General features: G+C 37.7%; 1 protein-coding gene across 1 annotated transcript in view; it reads left to right on the forward strand.

Moving 5' to 3' along the window:
• Positions 1–12,958, forward strand: part of PPP4R2 (protein phosphatase 4 regulatory subunit 2) — a 31,561-nt gene that overhangs the window by 430 nt on the left and 18,173 nt on the right. The window contains exon 2 of the mRNA XM_064519211.1: positions 341–422. Coding sequence (XP_064375281.1) covers positions 341–422 — 82 coding nt within the window. The remainder of the gene's footprint in view (positions 1–340; positions 423–12,958) is intronic.

Consider the following 12,958-nt stretch of genomic DNA (forward strand, 5'->3'; position numbering starts at 1 on the left):
GCTCCCCTCGCCCGGCGGTGCCCGTCCCCCCCGGTGCGCTGTGGTGGCAGCGCGCCCCGCTGGGCCAGCCCGGGGAAATCCGCCTCTCTCTGCCTCCGGCAGCTGCTCAAAAGAAGTTGCAAATCAACTTTTTGCTGCTCGGATGCGTGTGGCTTTCTCCAGGCGAGCGGTGCGGAGTGTCGTGCGGGGCTGGAGGGCGGTGCGGCAGCCGAGGCAGCGTGAAAATGTTTTGGGGGGAGCTGCGCGCGCGGTGGAAGCAGAGCGATCTTTAACGATTACGGATTTTTGTTCTGTCCTGTCTCCTTTTCCCATTCCTTTCGTGTCCTCCTCGTACCAACAGATTTTGAGAAGAGAGGGAAGAAGGAAGTGTGTCCAATACTGGATCAGTTTCTTTGTCATGTTGCTAAGACTGGAGAGACCATGTAAGTGTGACTTTTCTTGTTGTAGCTTATAAAGTTCCCATGTTTTAGGTGAATGAGGTAATACCTGATCTTTTTTGTCTGTGGAATGATTCCATGAGCTAAATAGCCTTGCCTTAGTTCTCAGTGTAACTTTGGATGATTAGTTTCATTTGAGGATAGAATTAGTTTTTTCTGAGAGAGGAGACTTTTTTTTTTTTTGCACAGACTTTGCTCAGGGTTATCTGCAGGTTTTACGGAACCTGCTCAACACAGCAAACTTGTTGCTTTTTCTGCATTTTATGTAACATGCAGGTTTTTAAACTGAAAGTTTAGCACATTGTTGCAATGTCTGTTGTACACAATGTGCCGCAGCATTGTACACAATGTGCCGCAGCATTGTTTACACACAGATACGAGTGGTTCGGATCAATTTTTCCGGGCTTTGTGTAATTTGCGGTGCTTTTCGCGAGGAGGGGAGAATCGCCTAGGAAGGTGCTCTCCGCAGAGAGGTGCGGGAGCCGACTTGTTACCCTGCCTTTCAGTCGCCACTCGTCTTTTTTCAGCTGGCCCCGAAGGGCTTGTGTTTCCCCTTTCCTGGGCTTCCTTCCGCGGGTGGCCGGTGGGATGTGGGCCCGCGGGCGCTGCGGGAGCGGGGTTACCGCGCTCCTTGTCAAGGATGAGGCTGGTGCTGCCGGGGGTGACTTCCTTGTGGGAGCACTATTTGGCAGGAAGGGGAAAGGCTTCCCTGGCGCCTTGCTGCAGGGAGGCTCACTTTCTGGCACCCAGGCTGTCTCCTTGTTTTTGAGGCCTAGTGCCAGGCTACAGGCTTCACCGAGAGATGCCTGCTTTTACCAGTGTTTTATTAGCAACTAGTGATTTGCAGGGGCTTTGTTCTGATTTCTAGAATCCCTCTCACTTATAAGAGATGTCTTTGCCTTTTTCTTTTTTTTTTTTAATAGCTTGCTAGTACTGTTTGAATTAATAGGTTTGAAAGAAAAATAAGTTCTGAAATGTACTTTGCTCTTTGAATAGAAGGCTTTTGCTCAGCAGAAAAATACACAGCTATAATGCTTAATACGCTGGAATAGTACTTATTTTAGTGTGGGCCTAAGCTGGTGGTTTTGTTTATGTAGTATGTTTAAAATATTTTTCCTGTTCTGAAATATTTCTTAAGGCTGTTTTTCTTGTTTATGCCAGTGTTACATATATTTCAAAGCAATTTTTAAAACCAATTGTATAGAGGTGACTTCTTAAGAAAATTATTCCCCAGGTAAAACTTGAGAGTTTGGTTATATGCTCTGAATAAACTCTTGTTTTTATTTCCATTTGGAAAATCTAGATTTTTTTTTTAATTTGGTTATTGAAAACTATTGCTTAACCCTGAACTCAGATCTGTCACCTGGAACTTCATGCAGGCCCTAGCCTTACATGTTTTCAGGGTTTTCTTTGGCTTTTTTTTTTTTTCCCCAGAGTCTGTACCTTTCTTCAACATTCTCAGACCTTACAGTTGCATTAAATTTTTTTTAAAAAGTGTCAGACACATATATGAAATATCCAATATCATCTGGAGGCAGACATGGAAATACTGCTCAGTAACACTTTATTTGCTTCCCTTTATCCATCAAAGTCTATATTTCTTCATCTAATACACTGCTGTTTTTACTAATGTGTTGTATACCAAATTATCAGGAGGAAATTGGTAACAAAATGTCGTGGTGGTCATTCATGATAGGAAATACACATTTATAAGAACTTAATGTACTTTTTAGAATACAGATTAGACTACTTTAGAAGTCATATTTTAAAAGTGCGCCTAAGTACACAAACTTAACAAGTGCATATTGATTCAAAATAAGCTAAACATTCTTTATTTCCTTTCATGTAAAAACCCCTTTTATTTAAAAGAAATCCAAAACAGTAAGAAATAGATTTTGTCATCTAATTACAAGACAATCCAAAATAATAGTTTGCGGTGATGATTATTAGTGTTTTTGTAAAGTTCAGAGTTCAGTTTGAAAAAATTGATGGTTAAGTCAGGACTAATTACACAAACAGTTTGCAGACTTATTAATTGAAGAACAATGGCCCTTATTCAGTCACAGCCTGTTCCTAAAGTAACAAACAAAAAGTACCCATGTAAGTGAGGAACAAGGCAACTAAGGACAAGCGAAACATGAAGCATTTTTGCTGTGAGTTATTGTTTCTTGTGGAGTTATGTAGTGTTCATGAGGATTCTGTATGCTTTTTAACCTATTCTATGAGGATTAAGTAAAACACTGAGTTTAGATTATACTTTGTAGTCTACATTCTGGATTAGAATTTAGAGTGTTCTACCCCTTATCTGTCTTTAGGACATAGTTGCAGCAGAGATCATAAACAATTACAAAACCTAGTTTGCAAGTGTGCTAATGAAGTCAGCTAAAATGATTTTTAAGGTTCTCATAGAAACCAGAGCATGGCATACATTGCTTGCTCAACAGATTGAAAGCATGGTCTCATGTAAGGCCGATGTGTACCTCCCTGTCTCCATTTGTTTCAGTGTGCTTATTCCTCTGAATAAGTTACGTCCAGGTACATGCAGGTTTAGGTTAGGCTGTAATTTTACTAGTATTTATTTCTCTTGGCAGCAGTCTTGACTAACACAGTCCTTGTGTCCCTATTTCACTTGTGCTTGTTCAACTGTTTATGTAGCTGCTTGGTAACCTGGAGCAGGAAACTGCTCAGGGTTGCGAGTAGCTTTCTTCTTGGCAAGATTGTCTTTAACAGGGATCAGAACATTGATCCAGCTTCCTGCGTCTGTGTTAACTTGTATGTCAAACCAGTACAATTGAAGAGGTGGTGTGGGGGAGGAACAAAGGGTGAGAGTTGTGTAAGCCAACACTGCAACCATAATAGTGCTCTCCAGAGTGTATCTTTGGTAATTAAATGTCCCTTTCATTTATGCTGAAGATTTGGAATAAATATGTTGTTAAATTTGGTTATGTTATCAGTATAAACTTAGTTGTGTTATCGGTACCTTGCAGTGAAAGCCTGATCGTGCAACCATGTGTGTTAACTTCATCCATTTGAAGTTTAAGGCTATCTTGTTGTGCAAAGTTAACCATTCACTTGTTTGCAAGATTATGGCCTGCATTTACAAAAGCTAATCTAAACTTGCTTTATTATATGTGACCAGAAGTTTGATTGCTTCACTACTTTCGAATAGTTTTGATTCTTAACAGTTGCTATGGTAAGACTTAGCCGTAGGTGAAATTTGAAGTTTGTGGTTCAACCCTTTTTAATCTTGTGTTGAGTCTTAAGAACTTGACTTTGAAGGGGTGGTGTATTCCATGATTGACTTGACCTTACTAAGATTTTAACAGAATTTCCATGATGAGACCCAGGATAGTAAGAGATAGTCATTATAGCCTCTTTTTCTCTAAATTATAAAAAATCAGCATGACTTGCAAAACTGAGTAAGGTGAACAGATATGAAATTTGTCAGTCTTAATACTTTATCTAAAAGACTTCTTCAGAAACACGGTATGTTTTTATGCTTGTTTTTTGCATAAAAAATCCACGTTTCTATTTCTTCTAAAGTAGAAGCAGCCGTAAGAGACAATAGAAAAAAAAGTCACAGTACTGCAGTACTAGAAGTGAAATACAAAAGTGATTTTTTTTCCCCAAGAATTCTTAAAGAATGGATGTGAAGTTTATCATTGTCACATATTTAAAATATGTTTTCTCTCACCTTTTAGGAAATTCTCTTGAATTTGAGGTCACTCTACCCCTTCAGTAGCAAAAATGTTTCTAATGCATTTATTTGGGTGCTTAACCGTGAAAATCCAATTTGTTTTTTACTACATTTTTCCTTTGGTTCCAAAGTTGAAAATAAAAGTTAGGAAATAAATGCTGCTAAAAAGGTGTTGGTCAATTCTCTCTGCATTTCCCCCACTCCTGCCCCAGGGCAGGTAACCTATAAAATACAGTCTTAATGTCTTATTATAATGGAAGCTATAATACAGGTGCTTCCAGCAGTGAAGGAATCCAGAAATAAGTAGTAAAGATCTTAACCAAATGTAGAGAATACAATACTGTGTGTAGGCAAAAAGGATTAACTGTAAAATAGTTCTAGGCTCAAGAGGAGAACACTGGCTAGGACATAATGTAGTTATGTCCATTCTTGTTCTAAATGTAATATAAAGAGTCATTAAAATATATTTCTGTTTTATTTCTCAGAGTTTCCCTAGAAGATATGAGATACTAATTTGCACCTCTTCTAAGCCTGAAGGTGTAAGTTGTATCTCTGTTAGCTTCCTTGAGGACTAGCATAAACAGTGCTTTGCAAAGCATCTTGAAATGGTTTAATACATGTGACTGCAGAGCAAATACGAGCATCTATAGAATTATCATAGAATAATAGAGGTTGGAAGAGAATCCAGGCAGTCATCTTGTCTAACCCCCTGCTCATGTGGAGCTAACTCCAAGGTTAGACTGGGTTGCTCAGGGCTTTGTACAGCTGTTTTGAAAATATCCACAGCCTCTCTTGGCTCCCTGTTTCTCTGCTTACCCACGCACACTGAGCAAAATGTTTTCGTGATCCAGTTCGTGTTTCCCCTGCAGCAACATGGGACCACTGCCTCTTACCTCTGTCATTTGGAGTCTGGATCTGTCATCTCTATACCCTGTTACCTCTTCAGTGGTGAAAGACAGCAGTTAGATTCCTTCATCTTAGCCTTTTGTTTTCCAAAAAAAGTCCTACATCCTTAGGTTATCTTATGTTGTGTGCTCCAGCTCTGTAACTGTCTTAGTGGCCTTCTGCTAGTCTCACTCGTTCTTCTCTCACTTGTATTGCATGGCCCAAAACTGGACACAGTGTTGCAGTTATGGACTCTTAAGCACCAAGTACAAGGGGATAATCACTTCCCTTGCTGATGCAGCCCGGTGTGCAGTTAGCCTTTGTCACTGCGAGGGTGTGCTGCTGACTGTTCAGCGTGTTACCCACCAGCGCCCCAGATTCTTTTCAGCAGAGCTGCTACCTTGCCTGTCCCTAGCCCCTGTGCTGTTGCATGGACTTGCTCCAATCCAGATGCAAGACTTTGCGCTTGTTTTTGTTGAACTTTGTGAAGCCCATTACTTCAGTTTATTGAGGTGCCTCTGAATGGCAGTGCTGCCCTCCTCCATATCAGCTGCTCCCACCAGTTTAGTGTCACTGATGAGCTTGCTGAGGGTGCATTCTGTCCCATCGTCAGGCTGATGATGACGTAGAACAGTATTAGTTCTGGTATTGGCTCTGAGTGACGCTCTTTGTAACCAGCTGCAGTTAGACTTTGAACCATTGACTGCTGCCACGTAAGCCTGGTGGTCCAGATTTTTAGTCCGTTCATTGAGTCGGTAGCGGTTCAACTTAGCCTCAAGGACGCTGTGGGAGACAGTGCTGCATGCCTTGCTAAAGTCAAGTTAAACATCATTTACTGATGTTTTCCTCATCCGCAGAGCCAGTAATTTCATCAGAGAAGTCAGTCAGGTTGATCAGGCATGATTTGCTGTTGGTAAATTATATAACTATAAATATAAGTTATATAACCATGGGTTTGTTCAAAGATAACAGGGAAAAAAAACTATTTTAAGCATTTCAATACTGTTTTACGTGCCCTGTATTAGAAGCAAATGTTTTTTCTTACAGATTTTTTTTTAAACACAGTTCTTGAACTTGGATCAGTTCAGCCTTTAATTTTGTTACAAAAGGGAAGTAGTTGTCAGTTATAGGAAAGGTTTGAGTGAAGATTGTAGCAATCTATGTGTACGTCAGTTCCCATTCTAAGCATTAGTGCTTTATGCATGTACTCTGACCTTCTTTATAGTAAATTCTTTTCTTATGTTACAATAAATGCAATTTTTTGTGGCCATGTATCCTTTAACGTATTTCCCTGCCTTAAATTTAAGTTGTATTTTTATGAAGAATGTTTTGGGGTTTTGTTTGGCTTACCAGTTTTGTTGCTTGACGTGTGTACACTAGCATTTTTTTGACTGAGTGTTTGAAATTCTTGTTCTCAGAACCAATTCTGATTTGAAGGTAAGTCATTATCCAGAAATGTTTAGAATTTGTAGGGGAATATAATTTCATATAATTAAAAAAAAATGAACTAAATTCTCAAATTCCTGGCATAGTACACAAGATGGTATTTTCTGAGGGAAGTCTGTGTGGCTTTGTTAGTGTAGGCCTCTCCTATTTCCATGTCTGAAACGAGACATGTGAGTAAACTTCCTTGCATTGTTTCCTACTGTCTCCCATTCCCCCTAATCTACGAATGAGGAATTCTCTGATCTTGTTTTCTGCCTCAGAATCCACTGATGCTTCCAAAGGACAAGAAGCACAGTTGAAAAGCTCGACCATTTGTCTTTCAAAAGATGGTTTAGTTCCATGGCTCTTATACCGATATTATAAAAATTCTAAATGGGTTAAATGTACAGTTCCGGTACTTCAGAGGAATCATTGTGAAGTAGATGAACTCACTTGTTCCTTTAGCAAATGCACACTGCTATACTGTTTTATGTTAAATGCTGCTACTTCACATCTTATGGGAGGGCGTTTTATAGTATAAAGGTCAGAGTTCAGCTACCATTGAAGAATTTACATGATGAACTGGTCCTAACAAACTCAACAGAATTCAAAGGTAAGGAAAAGCAAAAGGCAAAATCCTCGTAGCAATGCTTACTTCTCACTGTAATCAGACTGTTTGAACTGTGAATGTAACTAACTATATTGCCTGCAGATTTTTATTTAGAGGTACATCTTTCTTCCCTGGTGCTGTGTACAGTCTCAGTGTTTATACATGTGTTCTCATAAGCACACTGCATGCCATGCTAGTCTTTCTACAGGCCGTTCATCTCTACTTTGCACAGAAAACCTGCCACTATTCATTTATTCTGTACCAGTTAATACAGCTGCATGTGCTTTCACCGATCACCTTTATTTTCTTCTGTTGTCATCCTTCTACTCATTAACCTCACTTCTTCTGCGTTCCTTAATCAGATTTCCTCTCATCTTCAGTGTCTTTATCGGTTCTTATCTTTGCTTCTCTGTAGTGTTTCTTCACAGCTGTAGCTGTGGTTTTTGTTTGTTTATTAGCTTATTCTGTGCACAATAGTAGAGCAGCTTCAGTGCCCTGTATTCTGTGCAGAGTGACGATACTGAAACAAATTCAGTGCCCTGTATTAGAACATAAATGGGATTTAGTTTGTATGTGAAAGAGGTGATATATTTCTATATGCAATTATCAAAACGTAATTTTGTGTTACTCAGAATGATTTTATTTAGGAGGCAGCTCCTATAGAGGTGGTCATTTTAACTTATGTAGTTACGTTTTTGCAAATGCAAATTAAGACTTTTAAATATGCATTATTACATAATTAAAATTTAAATTAAAATAATTAATTTTTAATTTAAAGTTTAAATTTTGACTTCTGGACTTCTGTTATACAAGTTTACTGATGAAGCTCCATCTATTTAATGTTTTTGTATTCTCCCTACACCATCTCCAGGGTATTATACAATTATGTTGCATCTTTGCCTGAGGGATTACTTTCCTGAGCAATATCTATAGTAAGGATGCAGTCTGAATTGTGCTATGGAATTCCTGAAGAATTGTACAGTGCATAGCAGTAGTCTTGAAACATGTCTTAGTGAACGCTAATCTGTGAAATTTTATTTGAAATGGAAACAAATAAAAGCTAAGAATAATGCGTGGAATTGTTAGAGTTGAAATAAATATGATTGTCAAAATTCCAACAAAATGTCTGATCATGTTAAAGGCAGATCTGGAATACTGTATAAGTGGTTCTTGGGAGGTGTCTTGGATAGTACTATTCAAATGCAGCTACAGTCACCTGTGGAAAAGCAGTTGAGTGTAAATGTTCTTGAGGGTTATTTGATTGTAACTTGTGAGAGTCAGATTACCCTCCCCCAAGCCCCCAACTTTTTGTGCTAGTGGCTGAAGTGGTATTTATAAGGTTGAAATGAATGTCCTTTTATTTGAAGTTTAAAGATTTTTAAAATGCCCAACAGCTTAACTTGAAGAATATGATCACTGGAATCATGCCTCTCTTTGAAAAAGGTATTCCTAGTTTGTTGCAATAATGAATAACTGGATCCAAGTGTTGTTGTATGAAGTGCTGTAAAAATGTATAGTAATCTGGTTCCTATCTTGAAAATGTATTCTACAGAAGTGAGACAGATGTGGACTGAGAAAACAGTTTCTGTACGCAGCGATTACTAAGAGTCGATAAACAATTGTGTGTTTTGTAGTTAAGCTATACAGCAAATATTATTTGGAAGACTGTCAATCAAATTATTTTAAAATCAGTTGAGTTTTGTGTGTTTTTCTGTTCTAGTACAAACAGTGCTAACTAATCTTTTTACAAAGATAAATGTTAATTACACAGAATATTCATAAAAGTTATCCAGAACTAGAAACATACAATCCTCTACACCAACAGGTTTTATAAAAATACAGGATAGCAGGAAGCAATTAAGTCTGCACTCAGTGTGATAAGTTTAATTCCCTGAATTACAGTGATTTTTCTGCATACGTAGAAAAAATTATGTAACTAAATTGTAAGTAAAGAGTACTTAGTTGATGGTGCTCAGATGGAAGGATTTAGCTGGTGTTTGATGCTTATCTAAAAGTCTGTTTAGAAGACTTGCAACACTTTGTAGTTAGTGTGCACTGTAGGAAAGTCAGTATCTGGAATAATCGTTCTATTTGTAATAAAACTTGAGATTTATAAGAAATGTTGTTATAAATGTGCATCGCAGAAATGACATGAAGAGTAAGAAATGAATATAAGAATTTATACATTGATAAATAATGGAGAAGCACAGTAAGTGGAACAATTCAGTAAGTATACCACATTATTTTTATCAGCCAAAGCAAACTTCAGGTGAATTTTCAAGTGAAAGAGGGAAATGTAATGAAAATAGTATCTGCTTTTGTTCTTATAGATAAGCCATGTGTATGGCTTGTGGAAATTCTGAAGGCTTTCAGTTACCTTGTGCGTATTGTTTTCAACTGTGGTATAAGGAATTGAATTACTGAATCAAGAATCTATTGAAATCTTGTCCTCTTTCACTCTGTGGTCCACCTTTGCTTTTAAAACAGGAAATTGAAAGGTAGTTGAGTTCATTTGTCCGTAGATAACTGTATTAAGAAATACACTTTCTCAAAAAATTCGGAGTCCCAGTTCAGATTTTGTTTCTCTTCTGTGGAACAGCTGTACTCTGGAGTCAGTCGAGTATTTATCAGGAGAGATCAGAATTAGTCCCCTGATGATTGCAGACACTACTTTAATGCCTTCATCAGCTGTCTGTTTCCATAACTAAGTCTTAGTCTCTGTTGTTTGTGGCAGCAGCAGTAGTAATTTGCAAGTAATAGAGATGAGCACTCATACTACCAAAGTAGAAATATAGCCCTAATGTATTTCAGTTTTGGTGGTTCTGGAAGGAGCTTGTCCTGCTCACAAAAAAGAAAGCAAAGTCTCCATTTATGCTGACAATAATCAGCAAGTGAAAATGGAAAAATACCTTCTGAGCTTGTGAGAAATACCAGTTTTTCCTCTTTTGAGCTCTTCAACAGATTTTTAATTAAAGTGAAAGGTAACATGAGGTCAAATCCTGCTGAAGATAACATGAGAGCATTTTAATTTTACATGAGTTAGCAGGTGAAGGTGGACAGGACACTTCCCCAGGAAGCCTGTTTGCCAGCATGTTTTCCTGAGGAGACTATGCCATTTACAACAAAGCTCTGTGTTCTAGGAGATTCACAATGCTGTATCACCTGCAGTTTAAAATTTATTGCTCATTCAGAACACCAATAAAGAATCTAGCCTTTGCTCATGGTTTCATTTTATTGTTAGGCTGAAGAGTTTGTCTGCATGCCAGAAGCATTTAAGAATCTAATCTTCATTGATGCACAGGGGATTTTGGTGTGTAAGTCCATTGTTATTATTTGAAATTTCCCATGTTGATCTGCGTGGCATTGATAGTGAAAATAGCAACAGCGTGCAAAACAGCGACACTAAAATTTGTTGCATCAAAATAGTGAGTGCGTATTAAAGTGGAACATGGGAAGTACATTAAGTAGAAAAGTAATAAGTTTAGTTTAATGAATATTTGAAGCAAGAATAGTACTAGTAATAAGGTACTCTCTCTTCTTATCTGTTACATAAGAGCAATTGCTAGAAGGAATGGGTCTGCTCTCTAGCAGTCACATCACACACCTTTTTCTTCCTTGTCTGCAGCATTAATTTTTTGGTTAGATTAGTGATCTGCTTCACATCCCTATGTGTGGGATCACAGAAATGTGTATTCGGGAATTGTCCTCTCCCCCTTCCTTTTTGTTTGGGGGATTTTGTCTTAAAATCAATTTAGCTGACTGTAAAGTATTCGAGTGTATTCTAAGTAAACCATTTTGTCCAGTCATGATTCTTTTTAGTTATACTTGTCACAGAGCTAATAATGAAAGAGAGGAGAGGGAAGTGCTCCTTTATTTCACCTAATACAAAGTTCTCCTGTTTCTTTCATGGTCTTGTTCAATAACAGAACCAATAGTAGATCTACTTTGTTCTTTTCATTTTGTCTTTCGTGATGTACAACATCTCTCCAAAACAGATGGTATCATCTTAAAACTTAAACCAAGTAACTTTGTAATGAAATTCTTAAATGCTGTGAAATCTGAAGAGACATCCCATGAGGACTCCTGAGACTCTTAATGTTTTAAGTACATAGCTACGTCTCTAGAATCTCAACATCTCTCCAATGCAATGTTATTTTTAATTACACCTGTAATCTGTGAAGCAATTCCAGGAAGATTCAATGGATAATTGCAGTACCTTGATTTCAGATTATGCAGTCTGAATTCTTCTTCCTGTTTTTCAGTTCATTTTAGGTATCATCCTGATTTACCTTCTACAGATCTTATTGAAGTTTGCAACTTAAAATCCTGTAGTGTGTCCCTAAACTGTGTAAGCCCCATTTACTCACCTACAGTGCTAAATTTAGGGTTTTAATTAAGGTACTGAAAAGGAAGATATGTAACTTACTATGGTTCTATTCTGCACTTCTGTAAAATCTAATGGTAAACTTGTAGTCCAAGCTACACTTAACATCCAAGTCATGTAGTAACGTGTGGGATTGCTATGTTGTAACAAAGCCTTCCGATATAGTACTAAGAGAGAAAGAACTGTAGCATGTTCAGAATGGATATTTTTTTCTTAAAAACAATAGAGCAGGTATTTCATTTTTATGAAGAAAGTACACCTATTGCAATTGCAGCTTTGTTTCCTCTCCTTGTTCTGGTTCTCTGAAATTTAGTGTGCTTTTCCATGGTGCTTCAGATTGTAAGTAAGGCTTTTGTCTCCATTTCAGGTCCTCAAGTAGCCTTTCAGAATTACTTGAGTTATGTGCTTTGACATTTGTCGAATCTTCCCTGAACAACTTAAACACTTGTGATTTTCTGCCCTTTCTGTTGAAATTTCAAGTTTCCTGAAGTGAATATACCAAAGGGTAGCAGAATCTATTATAAAAAGTTGCCCAGTAATAGGAAGAAAACATCAGTTAATTCTCTGACATACAAAAAACATTTTGATACTTCAGGCTATTGAAAGAGGGTTCTCATGTCTCTCAGTAATCAGTGCAGTAAGGGAGAAAGCTACTCTCCCAGCTCCGTCAGTACAAGCTCTTCAAGTAAGCAGGTGATAAGGGAATTGGGTGAAGTCTTTTGCATTTCAGCAGCTTTCCTTTCCTCCTTTCCAGAGACGTGGGAGTGATGATTGGATTATTTCCGTGTAAAATGCAATTTTGTTTTTGCTATGTATGTTTGGAAAGATGACTTCTGTGTGAATCATGTTAGTAGGGAAGCAAGCTTATTTGCAAAGAATTTTGTGTTAGGAATTCTTGTTTTAAATCAAAGTATAGGATCATATTACTTGGTGAACTGCTTTCTATCTAAGGTCACTTCTGTCCCTTGTTGAAGAATGCTTTCTATCAAATAAAATTGGTTAATTTCTAAGCTTGGCTAACTTATGTCAATTGTAGTAATGGATTCCTTCCAACAGACAGTCATGTAGTTTTAGTACAGGTACGAAATTGTTTGCTTTTATTAGAAAACAAAGTTATTTAGGATTGTATTCTTCCTCGTTTCAGCTCTGCTATTGCTAGGTTGTGTCCCTTGTCTAAATTCATCTTTTTTTTTTTTTTTTTTTTAATGTTCCTGCTCCATGCAGTAGAGATCTTTGTTGCCTCATCAACTTTCAGTAAATAAAGCACATTGTTGTAGTACCATTCTGACTGTAGAGTTTCTTTGTGCTCTCTGTAGTTCTGCTCATTAAATTTTTTATCTTCACTTCATAATTCTGCCCCTTTCCTGGGGTTTGTGGTGGGTTTTTTTTCTGTCTTTTTGTTTTGTTTTTTAACCCCCTTGGTTATTTTTTTTGCCTTGCCTGTCACTTTTTCATCTCTGCTTGCTCAATTCATGTCTTCTATGTTTGATCTCTTTCCCCCCTGCCACCATCCCCTTGTT

Source organism: Dromaius novaehollandiae, chromosome 12 (genome assembly GCF_036370855.1).
Source record: "Dromaius novaehollandiae isolate bDroNov1 chromosome 12, bDroNov1.hap1, whole genome shotgun sequence".
Taxonomy (NCBI): Eukaryota; Metazoa; Chordata; class Aves; order Casuariiformes; family Dromaiidae; genus Dromaius; species Dromaius novaehollandiae.